At 36.3% G+C, this 23,915-nt stretch overlaps 1 protein-coding gene and 1 non-coding gene across 2 annotated transcripts; both read left to right on the top strand.

The window, feature by feature from the left end:
• The first annotated feature begins 1,475 nt into the window (after positions 1–1,475).
• LOC113728343 (small nucleolar RNA R71) lies at positions 1,476–1,582 on the top strand. Its single transcript, XR_003458067.1, has one exon. It is a non-coding gene; the product is annotated as a small nucleolar RNA R71 (small nucleolar RNA).
• An 8,118-nt stretch (positions 1,583–9,700) lies between these two features.
• LOC113727450 (UDP-glycosyltransferase 83A1-like) lies at positions 9,701–11,575 on the top strand. The gene is made up of 2 exons (XM_027251612.2): positions 9,701–10,235; positions 10,413–11,575. The coding sequence occupies exons 1-2, from the start codon at positions 9,749–9,751 to the stop codon at positions 11,318–11,320; spliced, it is 1,395 nt and encodes a 464-aa protein (XP_027107413.1). The 5' UTR covers positions 9,701–9,748; the 3' UTR covers positions 11,321–11,575.
• The last annotated feature ends 12,340 nt before the right edge of the window (positions 11,576–23,915 follow it).

Here is a 23,915-nt window from a genome sequence, read left to right as displayed (position 1 = left end):
TAATAGTACCTGCAGTAGCTAGAAATGGTCTACCTAGAATAATTGGCATAGATATATCTTCTTCCATATCTAATATCACAAAATCCACTGGAATGATAAATTTTTGAACTTTTATCAATACATTCTCCAACACTCCCAATGGATATCTAATAGATCGATCCGCTAGTTGCAAAGTAATATTAGTGCGTTTAAACTCATGCAAACCCAATTGTCTAGCCACCGTTAAAGGTATTAATGATACACTAGCACCAAGATCACACCATGCCTTAGAAAAATCAACGTTACCTATGGTGCAAGGTATAGAAAAACTCCCCGGATCCTTCAACTTCAGTGGTAGCTTATTTTGAATAATTGCACTATATTCCTCCGTTAATACTATTGTTTCGCAGTCTTTCAACTTTCTTTTTCTAATCATGATTTCCTTGAGAAATTTCGTCTAAGACGGAATCTGCAAAATAGCATCGGCAAAAGGAATGTTAATGTGCAATTGTTTGAAAAGTTTAACAAATTTTTCAAAATCTTTATCAAACTTATTTTGCTTTAATCTTTGTGGAAATGGAACCGCAAGAGGTATTGGAATGGTAGTGGAAGATGATGGTTGCTTTTCTCTTGGATTCTCCCGACTATTTTCCTCCACAATCACCTCTTGGTTCCTCTGCTTTTCTTCTTGTTTTTCGTTCTCAACTTTCTCAACTTCCACCACTGGAGGATCTTCTAATTGTCTACCACTACGAAGAGTAATGGCTTTCACATGCTCCTTAGGATTGACCTCTGTTTTGTTAGGTAATTTTCCTTGATTTTGATTATTCAAAGAACTAGCAATTTGACCAATTTGGACCTCTACATTCCTCTACATTGTAGTGAGTTGATCTAGTCTCCCTTCTACTCGTTCAAATCTGTCCGGGGTAACCTTAGCAAGTTTTTCCACTGCAATCTCCCAACCCGGTTTAGTTTCAGCTTGTGGTTGCCTTGATTGGAACCCCGGTGAATTGGTTTGCCTTGGTTGATTTCCTTGGTCCTTCCATCCAAAGTTTGGATGATTTCTCCACCCTGAATTGTAAGTATTCGAGTAGGGGTTATTTTGAGCATTACAATTGTAATAATTGACGAATTGTACCTGCTCAGAATCAACACACTCATTAGTATCATGTTCATCTCCACATATAGAACAACACGCTACATGTGCATTAGATGAACTTGGACCAACTTCACCTTGTCTACTTAGCAATTTCATCACATTATTCATTTGAACACTCAGCATATTGAGAGTGTCCATTTCTATCATACCTGTGTGACGTCTTGTATTACCTCTCTCATTGGCCCATTGATAGTTATTTGCAGCCATTTCTTCTATCAAATTCTGAGCTTCTTGGGGTGATTTACCCATTAAAGCTCCACCTGTAGCTGCATCGATCATAGTTTTAGTAGAAAAAGCTAAACCATTATAGAAGGTTTGTATGATTAATCACTCCGGCAGTCCATGATGTGGACATTTCCTAAGCAAATCTCTAAACATTTCCCATGCCTCATATAATGATTCACCTTCCAATTGGCTAAAACTAGTGATATCCATTCTTAGTTTAGCAGTCTTACCTGGTGGAAAATACTTATTCAAGAATGCTCTTGATAAATAATCCCATCCGGTGAAAGTATTAGGAGCATGAGAGTGTAACCCAAGTTTGGCCTTATCTCTCAATGAAAATGGGAACAATCTTAGCCTTATAGCATCATTACTAACTCCATTCATTTTAATTGTATCACAAATTTCCAAAAATGTAGTTAAGTGTGAATTAGGATCTTCTACTGCATTACCTCCAAATTGAGATTGTTGAACCATTTGGATAAGTGATAGTTTAATCTCAAAATTGTTAGCATTTACCATAGGCCTTACTATATTTGTTTGAAATCCTTGTGTTCCCGGTAGAGCAAAATCTCGTAAAACTCGCCTATTTGCTTCATTTTCGGCCATCTCTTCCTCAAATGGTAGATCTATTGAGATTTCCTCTATAGATTGCCAAATCTCTTGTTCCTCTTGCTGTGGTGGATGCCTCATTTGTCTACGTAGTGTCCTCTCAATTTCTGGATTGAAAGGTGTAATTTCCCGAGACGCCCGGTGCATACACTACAAACAGAAATAAGAGATATTATACAATTTCAATTGTGAAAAACTGATTACAATATAAGATTAAATATAATCAGCTCAACTAATAAAAATAAATCTGTCTAAATTAATAGAGTTGATTAGGCTCTAATATTGCCGCTCCCCGGCAACGGTGCCAAAAACTTGACTGGTTTTTACTTTAAGTGCAAGTTTAATTCTGAATTATACCCGTTTTACTGCAAGTATACAGGCCAAAATCGTAATATTGGGTATGTATCGGGTCGATCCCACGAGGAGCAATTAAAACAATTATTAGATACTAATTTACTCTATTATCTAGACTCACAATAAATTTGAGCAGAAAATTCAGAATTTAATCCAATTACAAAAATTCTTAACTAGATAAATGCAATTTCACAAAAGGAGTAGAATTCACTAAATATTAAGATCTAGGGATGTAGATTCCACTTATGACACAAAAGATCTAAAATGAATGAATTTAACACTTGTTACAACTCTTATTTAACCAAGGATTCATTTCCAACAATACCAAAATCACATTCTCATGATAATAATGGGTTAAAACAGATTAGTTTTTCCTAATTTCTTGGAAAATACTAAATCTGTTTTGTGCATACCTGAAATATAGATTTTATCCACTTGAATGTATTTCTATTCTCATGAATATACTACTCAAACTCTACTTATGTCATTCCATTATTTTTACCATTTCTCAATGAGTAAAAACAACTATAAACCTGCTATTGGTGATCAAGCAACAACAAGTAATCCAACATACAAAAGTAGATAAGTTAATACAAGACATAACAAGTATAAATCACAATCACTTCATATCATTTTGCCATAAGCTTCATCTACTCCCTAGATAAAGGAAATTAGCTACTCATGAATGATGAAACACTCGTAACTTCATTAATGTAAATCATCATGAATTACAAATACAAAAAGAGTAAAGAAAGTCTTAGCCAAGATATGGTGAAACCTTCCAAAAATCTCCTTTGTCTTGAACTTAGATGATTACAAGATGAAACCTCAATTGCCCCTTGCAAGTACCTAACTAGAGAGACTATGTTTTTTAGTTGAGAATACTAGCTACGTCTGGATGTCCAGACCTCCCTCAATGTCTCTGCATAAAAACTACTCAAAGGCTCCATTTTTCCAAGTCAAATTCTAACCTTTGATTCCCAAATCTCCACTTTGTTAGCATAGTCAAAAATCAATATTTTTGACTTGAAAATAAGCCCCCTTTCTTGCCCTTTGGTCTTCTGAAGCATGTGCACCGAATTCCCTTGCAACTTATAGCTGGAAAGTAGTCTGAACACAAGAGGAATGCTTGAGCAAATTGCAGATTTTCGGCTACAAAACGCGCCTACACAAAACGCGGAAAAAAATCGCGTTTTGTCTACTCGCGTTTTCGCTCTAGCCTTATTTCAACTGCAATTTTCTCCATGATAAAGGCCGAACTAGCTTTTGTACAAAACATAAAAGTTGTAGCCCTTTGAGTTAGCTTTTCAATGCTTCAAAAATCATCCAAATCAGAGTTTTGTAGCCTGAGATATGATTGAAATACTAACACCTAGTCAAGCCTCTGTTTTAACTTCCGACCACAGAATGCAGCTTTTGTATTCCGACTTTTTGTCTATGAAAATGGCAGAATTGGATTTCGATGTCTTCATATGAATTGTAGGTCTCTTTCTTATCTTTAAAATGGTTTAAAGATCACCTCAATCCGATAAGTGTAACTCCAGATATGGTCAAAATACCGAAGAGTGTCAAAACTGACTTGTATTGCATTTCCTCACTTGAACGTTTTTCACTTCATTCTTCTTGTTACCACTTGAATTCATCACCAAATCTCTATTTTTCACCTCATTTGACATCCGTTGGTGATTGAATCATCATTCCTGCATAAAAATGAAGTTTTTACCATTAAAATCAATAGAAATGCAATATTATCCACTTTTACCAAAAATATATAATTTTACCAAAAATCTCTTTATTTTATTTATAAAACTAAATAATCAACTCAAAATTAACTAATAAAATGCACTTAAAAATACGTAAAATAAACTCCTATCACTACACTCAAGTATTTAGTAAATTCTCTCCATAACTTGCTGGCAGCAAGGTTCGAACCAGGGACCTAAGGCTCCATCTTCAGCAACCTCAACCGCCAAACCAAGCCCCAGAGTGGTCATATTATTACTATATAAAAAGTATGAATCTTGTTATTAGGGAGTGTAAGTGTAAGCACTTTTTTATCTTAATTTTTGTTATCTCTAAATTACCCTCATGTCTTTTAATTAGAATTATTGCATTTTAATGTGGTACTAATTAAAAGAAATAAAACACTCCAATTGATTACATCTTAATAGTATTGGTAATTATAATTAAAAACTGCTCATTAAATACTATTTACCTAACCTTGGACTCCACTCTTGGTATTAGGGAGTGTAAGTGTAAGCACTTTTTTTTTATCTTAGTTTTTGTTATCCTTAAATTACCCTCATATCTTTTAATTAGAATTATTGTATTTTAATGTGGCACTAATTAAATGAAGTAAAACACTCCAATTGATTACATCATAATAGTATTGGTAATTATAATTAAAAACTATTTTCCTACCCTTGGACTCCATCTCCAATTATTATACATATCAAAATTTCTTAATTGAAGCATGAAAAATTTCTCATTAGTCATTAGTTAAGACTGTAAAAAAAAAAAATCAATGTTTAAATATAGACAGTCTCTAGAAAATGGAGAAACATACAAGGAGAAGAGAATACTTATTCATCTGTGTATCTTCATAAAAATATCACGAGCAAATTTTACAATTATGCACTTTTTACCAATATAAAGAATTTTTCATATTGCAGCCAATGGATTTCAATACACAAAAAATGATGACACATTTATAACTGAAATAGAAGTATTAAATTGGAAAAAAGAAATCTGAAGTAGCACCCTACAAGCCATTATTATCATTAATAGCAACCGATCAAAACAAGAAAAATTGAAAAAAATTGAAAACTATTCATAAAATAACATAAAGTAAATAGCAAATGAATTAAAAAGTTAGAATACAATTCAAATAATACCAAAGACAACATCCAAATCACTTATATCCAAGGGAAAACAAACATTGTTATTGACAATAATTTAGTAATGCTTCATTTGTATTGGTTTGAGCAAACCAAGTCCATCCATCAAGGTAGAAGCCATCTCTAATAATAAAATAAAAATTATAATAAGAGTACATTTAAAATGAAGAATGACAAAATAAAAATGATATCCAAATTGTTTTTGGTGATGCCCAAAATACTCTTATTTTTTCTAATGATTACATATATTTATTGTATTGCAATATTAGCGAATAATGGAAGCGGTTATGAAATGAAAAACTTTAAAATTAATTAAATTTTATTTATGGTGACAATTGTAATTAGACATATTTAGTGCATTCCAATAATTGATAATAATGATAGCGGTTATGGATTAAAAGTTGGCAATTAAAAATAAAACACTGCAATATACAAAAAAATTAATAGTAAACTTGTTAATTAGCCGCAATTCTCATTCCAATTCCATGATCATCAAAAAAAAAAAAACTAATACTAAAACCAAAAATATTGTGCTCATATGCAAAAAGTAGACTTGTTGCTTTTGCTTCACATTGGATTGTGCTAAAAATATGAATAAAAGAAAAGGAAAATAGAAAAACTCCAACTATCTCTATCTATAAACTTTCAATTGTCAAAATGTACAAGCTAAAAAAACTTTACGTTGTGGATCACTTATACTCCATTATTGACAAAAATAGAATTAACATAATACAAAGAATTCAAATTACATGTATGTTATTTATTTTTCTAACTTAATTATATTCTTCATTTATAAAAACTTGCAATGATTGTGGTTTATATGCAATAGAATCATGAATATGCAATAATTTTGGTAAAACATGATGTTATCAATATTTGATATGTTAGAGTTCAAGCTATAAATCAAAAAGTGTTTGGTACATGATTCCAAATTCAATTCTAAAGGACATGTCAACTACATTGAGATGTTTTCTATTTCTTTTCATTTAATAAAATTTTTAAAAGTAACTAGCTTAAAAAAATAAATATCATTAAAATACTATATTATGATGTTGATGATCAAAATTTTATAAAAAAATTTTAGTATCTAAAGAATAATATATTTTAAAATATTACAATCACGTGCAAAACACGTGAACTATTACTAGTGAAGTTTTAAGTAGGACTAAATTTTGATTGGAGTATCTTAATATGGTTATATAATGTGGTATTATAAATTTTAGTTAAGCATGAATAGATACATGGGTTATAGCTTTTATTTCTTTAGTTTTTGCCCATAAAAGAACAGAAATTAAAGTTAAGAGATACAAGTTGCCAAGGCAAAAGCATTGTTCTTTTTAGTATGACCTTTTCGTTTTTTAAATATATTTTTAACTTCGTAGCCTCCTTTCTTTTCATCTGTACTTGATTCAGGGATTGAATTTCTTCCCAGTGTGTTGTAATACTAAATAAATTCAAGGCACAAAATTAATTGTGCTATCTACAGTTCTAATTGGCTGTACTTATAAGTTCTAAATAAATTTCCTTGACTTAGGAATCAATTTTATACCAGAACTAATTGTGCATGTCTTTCATGGTCACAGAGGGGGTTCTTTAATGCCCATCCATTTAGCACTTCACAATGTACATTTTAGCAGGGTATAAAGTTATTTCGATTTCAAAAGTTTCTGAAATTCACCCCATCCTAGAAAAATATTCTTGAATTTCAATAGTTGATCCCAATGCGCTAAAGATGCAAAATTACATTAGCCCTCTAGTAAAATGTGGACTTAATTAAAGAAAACAATTGATAATCAATTCAACTTACGACTGTCTAAATCAACCTATTCAAGCAAATATTATTTTAAGTACTTTAAAGTATCCTATTCAGTATAAGTAGGATTGGATTATTTTTCATTTTTAGGTGTACGGCACTTCTCACTTACATTCCCTCTCTCCGAGTCACCCACCCCATTCCTCCTCCAAATTTACTTCTTGTTTTTCATAGTGTTCCTGGAGGAATCTTCTCTTTTTCTTTCAAATTATTCAACAAAATATTGTATGATAAGGATTATTGTACGTACCAAAGCGCCAGCATATGAAGACTTTATATTTTTCAAACCAGTTGGCCATTTAATTAGAAGTTGAATACCAGATGTATGAAAAAACTTTTGCTCTCTTATTTTTAGCCATTCAAAGACTGAATACTTAATAAATTATGTGTGTACAAATTGACTACTCAGCATTATTGTAATTTGACAAGATAAATTATGGATAAATTTTGTTTTTCCTAAGTGGGAGATTTTGAGGTCAAGATCTTTTACTTATAATCCTTCACACCTTATCACCTAACCCGACCCTCCCCTTGGATGTATTTAAGAATTGCAAAGCATATAGATCATTTAAGTAGTTTTAAAGACACATAAAAACTTTTATTTTAACTTTAAGTTAAGGGAAAATCATTCAAAACGTTTCTCATATTTTGTAAAATGATTTTTTTTGTCCCTTACTTTTAAAAATATAATTTTACGTCCTTTACAAATTTACATTAGTCAAATTTGGTCTCTATGTAGATTTCTGACTAGTTTTTGATCGGAATCTACCACGTGCCATGCATGTGATGATATTTGATGGGCAAAATTGTCAAATCGAAATTTACGTAATCTGATCTATAGTCCCTCACATTTTCACAAAATAAATTGTTTCGTCCTTCACATTTCACAAAATGAATATTTGCAATCCTCACATTTCACAAAATGAATTTTTTCTTCTCTCATTGACTATGTGTACGAATAATTTTTTTTTAAATCCATGTATATATCTATTTGATTTTATCTGAACAGTATGAATAGCATGTAATATATCTCTATTTGATTTCAACTAAACAGACTAATTGTAGTTATACACATGCTGTTTAATAGATGCATACATGAGTTTAAAACTAACAATTTTGTTTTAAACCCATGTATATATCTATTTAATTTCACCATGTGAACCTATTCAATAATTGTGATATTTTCTCTTTTGGTAATAATTCATTTGTTGAATTGTACAATAAGGCCATCTAATTAATCTGTCCTAATTCGAATTCTATAGTCATGCTAATAAATTGCTTTTATTAGAAATTTCTATTCACCACCTTTAAGATCAACAGTTGAATTACTTACCTTGTGATTATCTTAAAATTTGAAAGTGTTAATCACTTATTTCTTTTTGTCATACTTTTCCTTTGTTTAATTTTTTTGTCCAAATTTAATTCGATATGAACACTCGATAATGTTTAGGATTAAATGTCTTCTTTTTTTTTTTGAGAAATTTAAATATTTTATTTATTTTTGATTAAATGTCTTCTTTGTTTTCAATTTTCGAATAAAAGGAAATGAACATGGATGTAAAGCTAACGATTTTTTTTAAACTCATGTATATATCTATTTGATTTTACCTGAACAGTATGAATAGAATATAATATATCTCTATTTGATTATATTATACTGTTCAGGTAAAATCAAATAGATATATACATGGATTTAAAAAAAACTATTCGCACACATAATCAATGAGGGATGAAAAAATTTATTTTGTAAAATGTGAGGGAAGGAAAAATTCATTTTGTGAAATGTAAGGGATGAAAAAATTCATTTTGTGCAATGTGAGGGATTATGGATCGGAATATATAAATTTTGATTTGACAATTTTGCCCCTCAAATAAGATCACATACAAGGCGCGTGGTGGACTCCAGCTAAAACTAGTCGGAAAACCTAGATAGGGATCAAATTTGATTAATGTGAATTTGTAAGAGATGTAAAATTATACTTTTAAAAGTGAGGGACAAAAAAAGTCATTTTGCAAAATGTGAGGAACATTTTGAACGACCTTCCCTTAAGTTAATATAAAATGTGTAGAACGCAACAAGACAAATAACAAGAAGATGCGAAGGATATTCTTAATCAAAGATATAGAGGGAGATAGACAAAGGAGTTGCGTATAAAAGAATCAATATAAATTATCAAAAAAAAAAATCCAATGTAAAACCTAGAATTGCAAAATTAACACATATAAAGAATTAATTGTTGTAATTCAACAAAGTGGAAAGAAATAGTTCATATGCGAAGAAATAGAAAAAATGTCTTTGTACGGTTTTTATCTCTTTAAACAAAAAGTAATCTCTAAATTGTCTTAAATTGTATGCCGATCGCTACATGTATTAATGAACCTGTATCACAATCGAATTTCAAGGGAATAAACTTTTGTCTTTGAATAAAATAACTATTTAATATATCTATTCTAAAACACGTGCATGATTGACTAAATATTTATAATTTTAACTCACAACTCCTAATATTATTATTTAAATTCATAAGGCAAATTAAGTAGTGTTAATTCGTAATTGAATAATGACATTTTGTTTCATTATCCAACACGCATAATGCACGTGCGTTTTCCTAAGCAGTCTATAAACGGTGGGAGAAGTGTGGAAGTTCTTCTGTTCTTGTCTTACAATTTTTGCATTAGAGGAAAGGCAGGATAAGATAACAACAACATATCATGAATCATCCTCATCCACATGTTCTAGCCATTCCTTATCCAGCGCAAGGTCATGTTCTTCCCTTAATGGAACTGGCCTTGTGCTTAGTCAGGCAGGGTATTAGAGTAACATTTGTCAACTCCGAATTCGATCACAAGAGAGTTACCAAATCATTATCACAGGAGGACAATGTACCAGCTATGATGCAACTGGTGTCAATCCCAGATGGATTGGAATCATGGGAGGACAGAAATGACCTGAGCAAATTGACGCTATCAGTTTACCAGGTCATGCCTGCGAATCTAGAGTGTCTAATAAAGAGCATAACTCAATCTGACAGTGATAAAATCACATGCATTATTGCGGATGAGACCATGGGATGGGCACTAGAGATTGCAAAGAAAATGAGAATCAAGGCGGTAGCCTTCTGGCCAGCGTCAGCTTCACTATTGGCACAGATATTCAGCATCCCAAAGCTCATAGATGATGGAATCATAAGTAGCACTGGTAAGATTGACTCATTTCAGATAATTCCTTGCTAGCACCATTAGAGAAAGAAGATAAATTTATTTGTAGTCATCAAACTGCTAATCATCATAACACCCATTAGTACTATCGGTTATACATTTTGCTATGTTGTATTCAGTTGAAAAGTATCTAAACACGTCAAGCTTTTTAGTGCAGGTACCGTGTTGAAGAACCAGATGGTAAAGTTGTCACCTACCATGCCAGAGATGAAGCCTGAACATCTTCTTTGGACCTGCTTTAGTGATCTCACATTACAAAATATTGCTTTTGATACCTTGTTAAAATCTAACACAACAGTCAAACTGGCAGATTGGTTGATTTGCAATACAAGTTGTGAATTAGAGGCGGCAGCCTTCACTTTATTTCCTCAAATACTACCTGTAGGCCCTCTTTTGGCAAGTAATCGACTTGGAAAATCAGTTGGCTCCTTCTGGCCTGAAGATTCAGACTGCTTGGCATGGCTTGATAAGCAGCCAATGCAATCTGTCATCTATGTTGCATTTGGGAGCTTCGCAGTTTTTGATCCGACACAATTCAGGGAGCTGGCACTTGGGCTTGAGCTCATCAATAGGCCATTCTTGTGGGTTGTGAGGCAAGATTTAACTACCGAGACAGAGAATGCATATCCAGAAGGCTTCAAAGATCGAATACAAGGCTGTGGGCTACTAGCAGGCTGGGCACCTCAGCAACAGGTCTTGAGCCATCCTTCGGTGGCTTGCTTCCTCAGCCATTGTGGTTGGAACTCTACGATCGAAGGTTTGAGCAGTGGTGTTCGTTTCCTCTGTTGGCCTTACTTTGCAGATCAGTTCCTTAATGAGAAATACACATGTGATGTTTGGAAGATCGGTTTAGGATTTGAACGAGATGCAAATGGAATCATTGCACGAGAAGAAATAAAGAATAAAATTGAGCAGCTTCTCACTGTTGGAGAATACAAAAAAAGGGCCTTAAAATTAAAAACCAAGGTTATCAACAGTGTTACCAAAGATGGGAGCTCTGGCAAGAATTTCAACAATTTGGTCCAATGGATTAAGGCTGAGAAAAATTATTCCTGCTCTGGATAGGCTTGACTGCCACATGTGAAAGTGAATCAGGAGACTGATGTTGAAATGAGACCCCAAAAGGATATCATTGTGAGTTGTTCGCTTCAAATTCTACCACCAGCCCCACTCCCTCCGACCAAAAGGAAAAAAAAATTCCGAAGAAGATCAATTTGATTGTATTAATAATTAATGATCTCTCATGTTGTATTCCTACCTCTTCGAGTATCAATCTCTAAAGCTACTGAAAAAATCATGATAATCCTTTTAAAAATGCAATATGACATCTCATGCATGACTCGCCTCAGATCATATCATTCAGTTACCTACAGGACCAATATTCCAACTGTTCTTTCAAAAGAAAACACAAAATTTGGCCCTTCCTGGCATAAAGCAAGCACATGAGATGAAGCAAAGAAGGGCATGGAGCAACTGAGCAAGCTATATGTAGTTTGTACAGCTTGCTTAGCACGGTCTCGGCCGAGTCGTCACCGTCTCGGCCTTCGCTGATACGATACCGTGACGAAACGATACCAAGATACTCAACTCGCCGAGACGTCACCGTGGAGGGTTGAAACGGCCGAGTCACACCGAATCACTCCGAGTCATCCCGAATCAACTTGAATTTTTATTATTTTTATTAATTTATTAATTATTTTGTTTATCATTTTTTTACAATTTTTAGAATATTAAATATTTCAAAAATGGCGTTTCGCCGAGATCGTGACCGATATACCGAAACCGATCTGGAACGGTCTAGGCCGCGACCGCGACCGCGACTTTGAACCATGTTGCTTAGTGGCTTTGTATTGGTCGTCCAAAATCTGTACTCATTCTCTAAAATATCATTACAAAGTTTAGTCGTCGAAGTCTAGTAGTCTGTAATGACTTGTTGCTAAATGACTGAAGTACATATATAGCTCCAAAGAGGAGGGGGGGGGGGGGGGAGAAGAGAGAATGATAAAATGTACCAAAAATCTGCATTAAATTTGGAGAAAATTTCCCCATTCTCAAGCACTTATGCAAGTCGGTTGTCAACCTGACAGGCTGATATACATGTCTGATTCGTAACCTGCTGAAATCGTGCAGAATGCAGGTTTGACTAGTATCTTTCAAGCATAGCAGGACTTCCAAATACACTTGCTTTTCTAATTGACTTTCAAATGAGATTTCCCACAAGCCACCGATGCATAAATTTGAAAGTTGTGCTCCCAGAATTCTTGTTCATTCATTGCTGAATCAAGCACCTCCTCAGACTACTTATTACCAAACGAAACACATAATCCTGTTTTCAGTTGATGATTCTGTTTGAATAGTTTTTCCATTAGCTATTTACTCACATCAAAATATGTTAAATAGGAAGCAGTGGCGCATGAAGGACACACGATGGAAAAGAATGAAATTGACGGGCAAGTGCATCTTCAGTCGACTAACTGTTAACTGTTAAAAAACTCATTGTTGCCTTACAAAAGCCAGAACAACAATTAGCTTGCAGTGTTCATGTTGATGCTCTAATAAATGAAAAATATGATAAAAATTTTTAAAGCAAAATGAGTCGGTCTTCGGCTTCTAACTTCTGCTGATTTAGCATTGGCAAATACATTTGTTCCATATTCGTTGCAATGGTGACTGGTGAGCTCTACCTGTCAAGAACAGATATAAGGCTTGCAATTTCACCTTTATATGGAATCCTTCTAATATAGTAGGTCTTAAGGGGAGTGATCTGGGGTACAGCAAGGGAGGAGACTCTTGGAGTCTTAAGAAAGAAAAAGAAGGGCTGAGGAGTAAAGTGGAGGATGCCCAGAAGAGGAGCGGTGAAGCGGTGCAGCAGACTTCAGCCACTTGTATATGAAATGCAGAGCTTTTTAGCCACTTGTATATAGACAGATACACAGAGCAAGACTTAAAATGAATAAACTGTGAGAGCAACATTCCATGCATATCATATGGGGTTCATTTCACAAATCAGGTATAAGGGCAGCCTGGAGAACAGCTGATTACTATTTCTCTTCCTTGTCCAGCCAAACGTACATGAACATAATGAACTGATACTAGAACTCAAATAATTGTACCACATATATCATCTGTGCTGTTGAAGCAATTATCAATCAAAAGCAATCTTATTCTAAAAATGCTATGGGCATAACAGAATGGTAACTCCAAGTTCTTACAACTCGACATCAACTATGCACTTTCCTCCACTCTCTGCTTTTCTTTTTATTTTCTTGTATCTCAGATCTGCAAGCAACATAAGAAGTTACCCCTCATGGCAATTAGGCCTTATACATGGTTCATGGGATTGGTACGGAATAAATAAACCAAGGATGGAGAAGTTCAATAGCTTGGCACAAGATTTTCCCCCTAACTTGTAGTGAAGATGTGGATCAAGCCATAGCAGGACAGCAAGACCAATGTTTGACCATTTTATTCTTTAAGACGTAGACTCTGCTTTTGAGTAGAAGTCAATACTAACTATTGATACAAGGACAATGCTACAGTGCCTATAGTTATGGTAACGATATTAGGGAAACCTATTATTGCAGGTTTCTATTACCTTTAGTGACAGATCAAATTTTTTAGCGACTTTTTAAATATTATATTAAAATAATTAATATTAACTTTAGTAAGTTTTTAATTAAAACTAGTAAGTATATGCCTGAAAGATAAGTTTTAGTCATAAATAGAAATTTACCCTTTGAGTAATTTAATTTACTTATTATTTGACAAATGTTACTTTTGTTTAATTTAAACTTACTAATACTAAAAGTAAAAAATTTACATATTAAAGTAAAAAAATCATCCGGTTTCTGAAAACGGTTTTGGGTTATCACATCTCTCCAAAATTGCTTCCCTTCTTTTTATTTTCTTCTCACCTCACGGAAGATTGTAGAAATTTTGTCCTGGCAAAATTTTCCTGGCAAGATTACGATAGTCCTGATCGAGAATTGCCGGATGGATTCAAGAACGAAGATTCTGACTCTCACTGGATGCCATTTAAAGGCCCTTCCAGCAAGGTATATTTGCAAACAAAATGATTTGTTTTTCTGTTATTCCACTGAAAATTGAGTATTCCACTAAATGTTTTTGTTTTGATTTCCCTCTATCCTTCCTCATCGATCGGTTGGTTTTGGATGCTGCCATATGCAGACACAACAGAAGGGTTAGCAACGGTGGTAGCCAACCAAAGAGCAGATGAAAAATAGCGGTGACGAGGTTAGACCATCATGTTCTCTTGAAATCGTTTGATTATATTGCTGTAATTTATTTATATTTCATTTGTTTTGTTTGTCAAGATTTTCTAGGGCTGAGAATTTGAAGAATTTATTGCAAATTTGGGGCTGAAAATGTCTGTTGAAACATCTGGGAAATGGTTGTAGTTTTGATTATCTACGGGTAAAATATGCTTATAGCCATATGAAACATCTAGGAAAGGACTTGAGACTAGGCGTTTAAGTTAAATGTGATTAATTTGGGAATGCATATAAGATGTTCAGTGAAATGTCAAAGAGAAATTTGTATGTTATGATTGCTACTCTGTGCGGGTGAGAAAATTAAAAGTTCTAATTGCCAGATGGACTGTTACTATAGTTACTCAATTCCCAGTTTTACTTGGTCCTAGGAATCTCCACTGAAGAGAGAATGACATCTTACAGTTCATCAATTATGAGAACTTAGCTTTAACAGGTCTAACTCATTACACACCAATTGCGTAATATATATAGGCTCAAGAAAATTTGTAGTGCAAGGAATAATGACATATTCATTTCACACATTGAATTTATATATATCTACGTCGAATGGGCAAAATATAAATCTCGAAGAAGTTATAACAAAGTTATGAGCATTGCAATCATAGAATTGTGTGGCAAACTCATTGGTTTTATATGAAGTTTAACGTCTTAGATGTGAAAAAAGGTCGTAGTCTGATAAGATGTTGTCTATCATGCTCGATATATTCTTTATTTAATATCGAATCATTTCTTCTTACTCAAATGTCGACTAACTTGATATAAATTATTTCTTTAATTGGATAGCATGGTTTGTACATGGATATTTAAATTCAGGATTACACTTCATGTTGCAACTACAAAGACATTTTGAGATATAAATTTTTCTCTTTTTTTTTTCTTTTTTACCCCTAAGCATTGTGTGGATTTCTTTTTTGGGAAGCAAATGACAGCCCCTTCCCTTAATCTTGTAGTGTTGTTGATATCACAGTATAGAAAAGGACAAACTAAATTAAATTATAAAAATGGGAACAAATAAACTATTCTTGTAAATAGTCGTGAGCTATCCCCATTTCATTTCAACACCGGTATTTTGTAGAAAACTTTAAAAACTGGGTTTTGATTTTCAGTTTGGGGGACAAAATACAATTGATTCTTAAACATTTTAATATTTTGGATGATAATAAGCTTTTTGATAACTACGATTGACTTTGTCTCTAATATTTTCATAAGCACGTTCTTGGCATATATACATAGTCATAATTTGTAGTCTTTTACGGTCAACTTTCAAAAGCAGTCAAATGATTCGATATCTGTAAGAACATTCATAAAAGAGCAATAATGAGAACATAAAAGGCCATAAGAACATCCACGCACGTATCATTACATGGAGAAAGGTAGGAGAAAATGCCAATAATTTGCTTTCTCGGGCTGCTTTGAAATGAATAATTTGCAATACTATTTCACAATCTCATGGACTCAACTCTCAAGAGCCACCAAGTCAAGTGGGATTCTTTAGTTGTTTGAATCAAGGTATACATGCCGGAATTTAGTCCCAAAATAAATAAATAAATAGCAGTATATGCCTTGCATGTGACTGCAATTGGAAAGTTGCTAATTAATTTATTCAATTTTGTCTTCTTGAATTCCTCTAAAAGAAGAAAAAAAAAGAAGAAGTGTTGGATTCAGAATCCGGAGAGCCAATGGTTTATCTGGTGAATCTCAGTCAAGCTTGGGGAAACATATAGGATGTATTAACTAACTAATCAGAAAAGGTTTTATGTGAAGAAAATTGCACGAGTTGCTGTTAACCTGAGCCATCTATTTGTGTACCGCATGCAAATATTCTCAATACCAAATTTAGGTTACCGAATAGGCCCTGTTTGAACGACCATAACTCATGACTCAGAGATCGGAATTAAGAAATTCTAGAGGTGTTGGAAAGCTCATTTATAAGGCTATAACTTTTGTGTTTTGATCAGAAGCTGAATCAGTACAGAGTATAAGGAAAAATGGGTCCAAAGTTCCTGTCAGAACTGTCCAACTTCAAAGGCAGTTCTGACACCCGATTTTGTTTTGGGTGTTACTAGAGCCACGGAACTCGGATTTGGATGCACTTTATATCATTTTGAATCTAAAACAAAGATATACAAGTCTTATGAAGATCTCAACACCCAATTCCTTCGTTATCAATGTGAGCTGAGCACGGTCAGAAGCAAAATCAAGAAACGTCACCCAAATCAACAGTGTTGCGTAGCTATTAGTGTTTTGGTCATAATTCAGGCTATACTGATCGGATTGGGCTGAAATTTTGCAGGCACAACAAGGACTTAATAAGATACAAGTTTCATGTTTTGGGTAAACTCTGAATCAATACGTAGCACAAAGAAAAAATAGAGCCAAAGTTCGGATTCTGGGCTGCCATGTTTTCCAAATTGACCGGTTTCGCGCGCCACAAACGTACCGTCCGTTTTTATGGTTCTCATGCAAGGTTTCCTAGCCAAATTCCTACCAAATAAACACACACTTACCAGCTCCTAATAGCTCCACAAAAGACCTGAAATCCCTCTCCCAACTTAACCTCAAACCTAACAACTACTAACCATTTCCTATGCTCTAATCATACAAGTTCTATTAACCTCCAAACCTATCTACTCAAACCCTAATCATCAAAGCCTTAACTCAACGAAACTAACTTCCCCTAGAACTAGGATTTCAAGGCCAAATCTGAATTTGCTAAGAATCAACCATTCAAGTGAGATTAACACATCAAAGACTCCACTTACAAGCCAAACAATCATCCAAATCAACTTGAATAACCATGAAACAAGAACCCCTAATTCTGCCATAGCCTTAACCGAAATTTGGGCAGCAATAAACCACTACAAGAAACCAATAAACTACTCAATATTCATCATATAAACCATCCAAGTTCATATTTACAACCAAAAACATCACTTCACATGGTTTCAAGATTTAATCACCAAGATTTAACTTTCAAATCAAATGATTTACCTTCAATCAAGCCTTGTTGATGATCAAACCACCACAATCAAGTGGCAAGATTGTTGCCCTAAGCTCCAAGCTCAAGATGATTGGCTAAACTTGAAAGAAATTGGAAGAAATTTTGCTTCTCCTCTTCACCTCACTCTCGGCCCTCTCTCTCTTTCTCTCTTTAGTCTTGCTTTGTTTTATTTCTTATGTTTGTCTTAGAAATCCTATGATATATAAGATGAGTCAAAGCTTTGGAAGATATTTTCCAACACCACCAATCACATAAAAACTCCCAATTTGCTCCTTAGCCCTTACACCTTTAATTTCTCTTTCTTACACTATTGCCCAAACATATATAGAAAGCTTTCAATTAACTCCATAGGATATACAGTTAATCTTGTCTAAAACACTTAACCACACTTAATTATTTCATTAATCACCCTCCTATCTTAATCACTTATACTTAATCATACCTTATCTCACATAAAAGCAAATAAACAACAACATTCTTGTCATAGGCAAAAATAAGGGTTTTAACCCCAACTTAGGGTTCTAATAAGTTATAACACTAGAGGTTTTACTGGTTTAGGATTTTCTAACCTTTTAAATTTACCTAACCTATATAAAATGGATCGAATCATATACTAAACCACACACTAGCATAACAAATTCTAACTACAACTCAAACTTGTGATTAATACAAAAACTAGAGTTTTAATCATAACCTAAATTAGGGTTTTCCAATTAACCCTAAAACCCAAATTTTACCACACAAATAATTAGCATCACATAATATCCAACTTAAGAACTAACCGAGGTCTCACAACCTCTCCCACTTAGAACAATTTTGTCCTCGAAATTAATACCTTTGTTCGTGAACCATAAATGCAGGGTTTACAAAAGAGTGCGTGCACCAGACTCTATTAAAACACTTGCGGTACGCCGAAAAGAGAGAGCGTACCTTCGATGCCCGCCGAAGGGTTAGTCACCTCCTGTTGACCCATTGCATATACTCTAACTGGTCCTTTGGATCGATTTCCCCCTACGTTTGTCGGTTGAGTTGTGGTCCCTTCTGTCTGTGACCTAAGTCCCTCCTTCTGCATCTTAGGACACTGGGCAATCAAATGTTCTGTGCTACCACATTTAAAGCATTTTCATACTGAACTATTCTTCCAACAATTATCGTTAGTGTGATTGCCCCCACAGAAACCACAGGTCGGCCTAATGCCCACACTTGACCCTCCACGCTGGGCACTCCTCTGGGGCCCTTGCCATACCTGACCTCTCCCAAAATTACCCTGGCTTGGAGTCCCCGCGGGTCGTGGACCATCTGTTCCTCTACTCATCTTGGAAGGTGACTCGTTTCTCGAGTTTTGTGCGGTCGCAACGTTGCTTGAGCTAGGTTATTTTCTTTTTCGGTCATGGAAGGTTTTTACTTGTCCCATAGCTGTCTCAATTCTTTGTGCCTTTTCTAGTGCCTGACTAAATGTGTTCAGCTGTGCGGCCGCTAGTGCTTCCTGGATTTTCACATTTAAGTCTTGAACGAAGCGGGGAATTCATTTTTGCTCCGTTAGCACCAGATCTGGGGCAAAGCGAGAGAGTTTTGTAAACTGGGTTTCATACTCCGCCACACTAAATGCCCCTTGACGCAGGCGGATAAAATCATCTTCCCGTTTCTCTTGCACAATGGGCGGCAGATATTTTTCATTAAATTTTCGTGTAAAATTAATCCATGTCCAGGGGGTCTATTCGTGCTCCCACTTGACTTTAATCACATTCACCCAATCTCGAGCAGCCCCCTCAAACTGAAAAACAGCGAAAGATATCTGTCGTTCCTCCGAATACTCAAGTGCGGCAAATATATCCATCATACGGTCCATCCAACCCTCTGCTAGGTCAGGATTAGGTCCACCTATAAATTTTGGAGGTGCAAATTTTTGGAACCGTTCTAAGGCACGGTCCACCCCTCATGATTGTTTGGATTATTTCCAGGGTTTCCTGTAGTATTCCCATGGCCGTGACCCTGTTGGTCAACCATACGTTCTAATAGGTCAGCCATCAGCGGATGGTTGTAGCTATTTGATCTGGCTCATGCTCATTTCCCCTTTCAGGGTTTCGTCCTCGCCCTCTACCTCTACCCCGACCACCAGAGTCCATTTAGATTCAAAGCCTATAAATCCCAATAAAATGTACACTTATTATTCAAAATGTGAACAAGGTAGAGAATACCAAATGAAAATGCACAAAAACAAGAGTCACACAAAAGATGAACCCAGAAAGATTGTTTTCAACTATATACATATATGTACACAAAAGGTTATATACAGAAAGTGTACACAAAAGTCACATATATATTTTCAAAGTCATACTAAAAGAGATACAAATCACCCGACCTCCGGTCGGTACGAAACCCAGTATACACATGAGCACTCCGACTCCAAAAATCTAGTCAGTCAACCAAATAACAAAAGAAACTAGCCATGCCAGTTCTAACAAAAGTAATCCGCCAGATAGTCAAAAGAAAGTACAAAGGCGACACTAAACGCCTCCCCTAGGGGCCCAATCCCCAACAGAGCCCAAGGTGTCAACCTCATCCAACGGCTCCGAACCGATAGCTCGTGACGGTGCCTCTGCGGCCACATCCAATAGGACCTCACAGTCCAACATAATTCCCGGACCCGCTCCCTCAGCTGCCCCTTCATGGAGAAGAGGTGCCGGTGTGTGTCATGGAGCTGTCGACGAAAAGCATCTGTCCGCTCCTCCTCATCCTTAAGGCCCTGCTCCAGCTCCCGAATGCGCAAAGCTTGCCCGTGGGCCACCCCTCTGGCCTCCTCGAGCTGTCGAAGTAAGCGATCGTTCGCCTTCCCCAGGCGACGTTGCTCGTCGTCCACTGCCAGGACGACCTCATCGGGGTAATCATAACTATGTCGGCACTCACATGATCGATTCATTCGGCCAAAAGGTGAGTATAGAGTATATGGGCCCCCAGGCCTCCTCTGGTATCTAAGGATGCGCCGGCGCAACACCTGATTCACTGGACCCCCAGCACTCAGAGGTCTCGGTCCCGATCCCACTCCACTGGGTCCCGCACCACTAGGATTACCCGGATCCATACCTACAAAACATTAAATCGTCAGTTCACCGGCATTTCAGCTTAAATTATACCATTCATCTTAAATAGAAATATGTAAAGCCTATCACGTATATCCCACTTGTCCAAGTCTTCTCTCTCTTTCTCTCTTTAGTCTTGCTTTGTTTTATTTCTTATGTTTGTCTTAGAAATCCTATGATATATAAGATGAGTCAAAGCTTTGGAAGATATTTTCCAACACCACCAATCACATAAAAACTCCCAATTTGCTCCTTAGCCCTTACACCTTTAATTTCTCTTTCTTACACTATTGCCCAAACATATATAGAAAGCTTTCAATTAACTCCATAGGATATAAAGTTAATCTTGTCTAAAACACTTAACCACACTTAATTATTTCATTAATCACCCTCCTATCTTAATCACTTATACTTAATCATACCTTATCTCACATAAAAGCAAATAAACAACAACATTCTTGTCATAGGCAAAAATAAGGGTTTTAACCCCAACTTAGGGTTCTAATAAGTTATAACACTAGAGGTTTTACTGGTTTAGGATTTTCTAACCTTTTAAATTTACCTAACCTATATAAAATGGATCGAATCATATACTAAACCACACACTAGCATAACAAATTCTAACTACAACTCAAACTTGTGATTAATACAAAAACTAGAGTTTTAATCATAACCTAAATTAGGGTTTTCCAATTAACCCTAAAACCCAAATTTTACCACACAAATAATTAGCATCACATAATATCCAACTTAAGAACTAACCGAGGTCTCACAACCTCTCCCACTTAGAACAATTTTGTCCTCGAAATTAATACCTTTGTTCGTGAACCATAAATGCAGGGTTTACAAAAGAGTGCGTGCACCAGACTCTATTAAAACACTTGCGGTACGCCGAAAAGAGAGAGCGTACCTTCGATGCCCGCCGAAGGGTTAGTCACCTCCTGTTGACCCATTGCATATACTCTAACTGGTCCTTTGGATCGATTTCCCCCTACGTTTGTCGGTTGAGTTGTGGTCCCTTCTGTCGGTGACCTAAGTCCCTCCTTCTGCATCTTAGGACACTGGGCAATCAAATGTTCTGTGCTACCACATTTAAAGCATTTTCATACTGAACTATTCTTCCAACAATTATCGTTAGTGTGATTGCCCCCACAGAAACCACAGGTCGGCCTAATGCCCACACTTGACACTCCACGCTGGGCACTCCTCTGGGGCCCTTGCCATACCTGACCTCTCCCAAAATTACCCTGGCTTGGAGTCCCCGCGGGTCGTGGACCATCTGTTCCTCTACTCATCTTGGAAGGTGACTCGTTTCTCGAGTTTTGTGCGGTCGCAACGTTGCTTGAGCTAGGTTATTTTCTTTTTCGGTCATGGAAGGTTTTTACTTGTCCCATAGCTGTCTCAATTCTTTGTGCCTTTTCTAGTGCCTGACTAAATGTGTTCAGCTGTGCGGCCGCTAGTGCTTCCTGGATTTTCACATTTAAGTCTTGAACGAAGCGGCGAATTCATTTTTGCTCCGTTAGCACCAGATCTGGGGCAAAGCGAGAGAGTTTTGTAAACTGGGTTTCATACTCCGCCACACTAAATGCCCCTTGACGCAGGCGGATAAAATCATCTTCCCGTTTCTCTTGCACAATGGGCGGCAGATATTTTTCATTAAATTTTCGTGTAAAATTAATCCATGTCCAGGGGGTCTATTCGTGCTCCCACTTGACTTTAATCACATTCACCCAATCTCGAGCAGCCCCCTCAAACTGAAAAACAGCGAAAGATATCTGTCGTTCCTCCGAATACTCAAGTGCGGCAAATATATCCATCATACGGTCCATCCAACCCTCTGCTAGGTCAGGATTAGGTCCACCTATAAATTTTGGAGATGCAAATTTTTGGAACCGTTCTAAGGCACGGTCCACCCCTCATGATTGTTTGGATTATTTCCAGGGTTTCCTGTAGTATTCCCATGGCCGTGACCCTGTTGGTCAACCATACGTTCTAATAGGTCAGCCATCAGCGGATGGTTGTAGCTATTTGATCTGGCTCATGCTCATTTCCCCTTTCAGGGTTTCGTCCTCGCCCTCTACCTCTACCCCGACCACCAGAGTCCATTTAGATTCAAAGCCTATAAATCCCAATAAAATGTACACTTATTATTCAAAATGTGAACAAGGTAGAGAATACCAAATGAAAATGCACAAAAACAAGAGTCACACAAAAGATGAACCCAGAAAGATTGTTTTCAACTATATACATATATGTACACAAAAGGTTATATACAGAAAGTGTACACAAAAGTCACATATATATTTTCAAAGTCATACTAAAAGAGATACAAATCACCCGACCTCCGGTCGGTACGAAACCCAGTATACACATGAGCACTCCGACTCCAAAAATCTAGTCAGTCAACCAAATAACAAAAGAAACTAGCCATGCCAGTTCTAACAAAAGTAATCCGCCAGATAGTCAAAAGAAAGTACAAAGGCGACACTAAACGCCTCCCCTAGGGGCCCAATCCCCAACAGAGCCCAAGGTGTCAACCTCATCCAACGGCTCCGAACCGATAGCTCGTGACGGTGCCTCTGCGGCCACATCCAATAGGACCTCACAGTCCAACATAATTCCCGGACCCGCTCCCTCAGCTGCCCCTTCATGGAGAAGAGGTGCCGGTGTGTGTCATGGAGCTGTCGACGAAAAGCATCTGTCCGCTCCTCCTCATCCTTAAGGCCCTGCTCCAGCTCCCGAATGCGCAAAGCTTGCCCGTGGGCCACCCCTCTGGCCTCCTCGAGCTGTCGAAGTAAGCGATCGTTCGCCTTCCCCAGGCGACGTTGCTCGTCGTCCACTGCCAGGACGACCTCATCGGGGTAATCATAACTATGTCGGCACTCACATGATCGATTCATTCGGCCAAAAGGTGAGTATAGAGTATATGGGCCCCCAGGCCTCCTCTGGTATCTAAGGATGCGCCGGCGCAACACCTGATTCACTGGACCCCCAGCACTCAGAGGTCTCGGTCCCGATCCCACTCCACTGGGTCCCGCACCACTAGGATTACCCGGATCCATACCTACAAAACATTAAATCGTCAGTTCACCGGCATTTCAGCTTAAATTATACCATTCATCTTAAATAGAAATATGTAAAGCCTATCACGTATATCCCACTTGTCCAAGTCTTCTCTCTCTTTCTCTCTTTAGTCTTGCTTTGTTTTATTTCTTATGTTTGTCTTAGAAATCCTATGATATATAAGATGAGTCAAAGCTTTGGAAGATATTTTCCAACACCACCAA

The sequence above is a fragment of the Coffea arabica genome, chromosome 2e (assembly GCF_036785885.1).
Source record: "Coffea arabica cultivar ET-39 chromosome 2e, Coffea Arabica ET-39 HiFi, whole genome shotgun sequence".
Taxonomy (NCBI): Eukaryota; Viridiplantae; Streptophyta; class Magnoliopsida; order Gentianales; family Rubiaceae; genus Coffea; species Coffea arabica.
The sequence above is the reverse complement of the archived record's forward strand: the minus strand, read 5'-3'. Positions and strand labels throughout refer to the sequence as shown.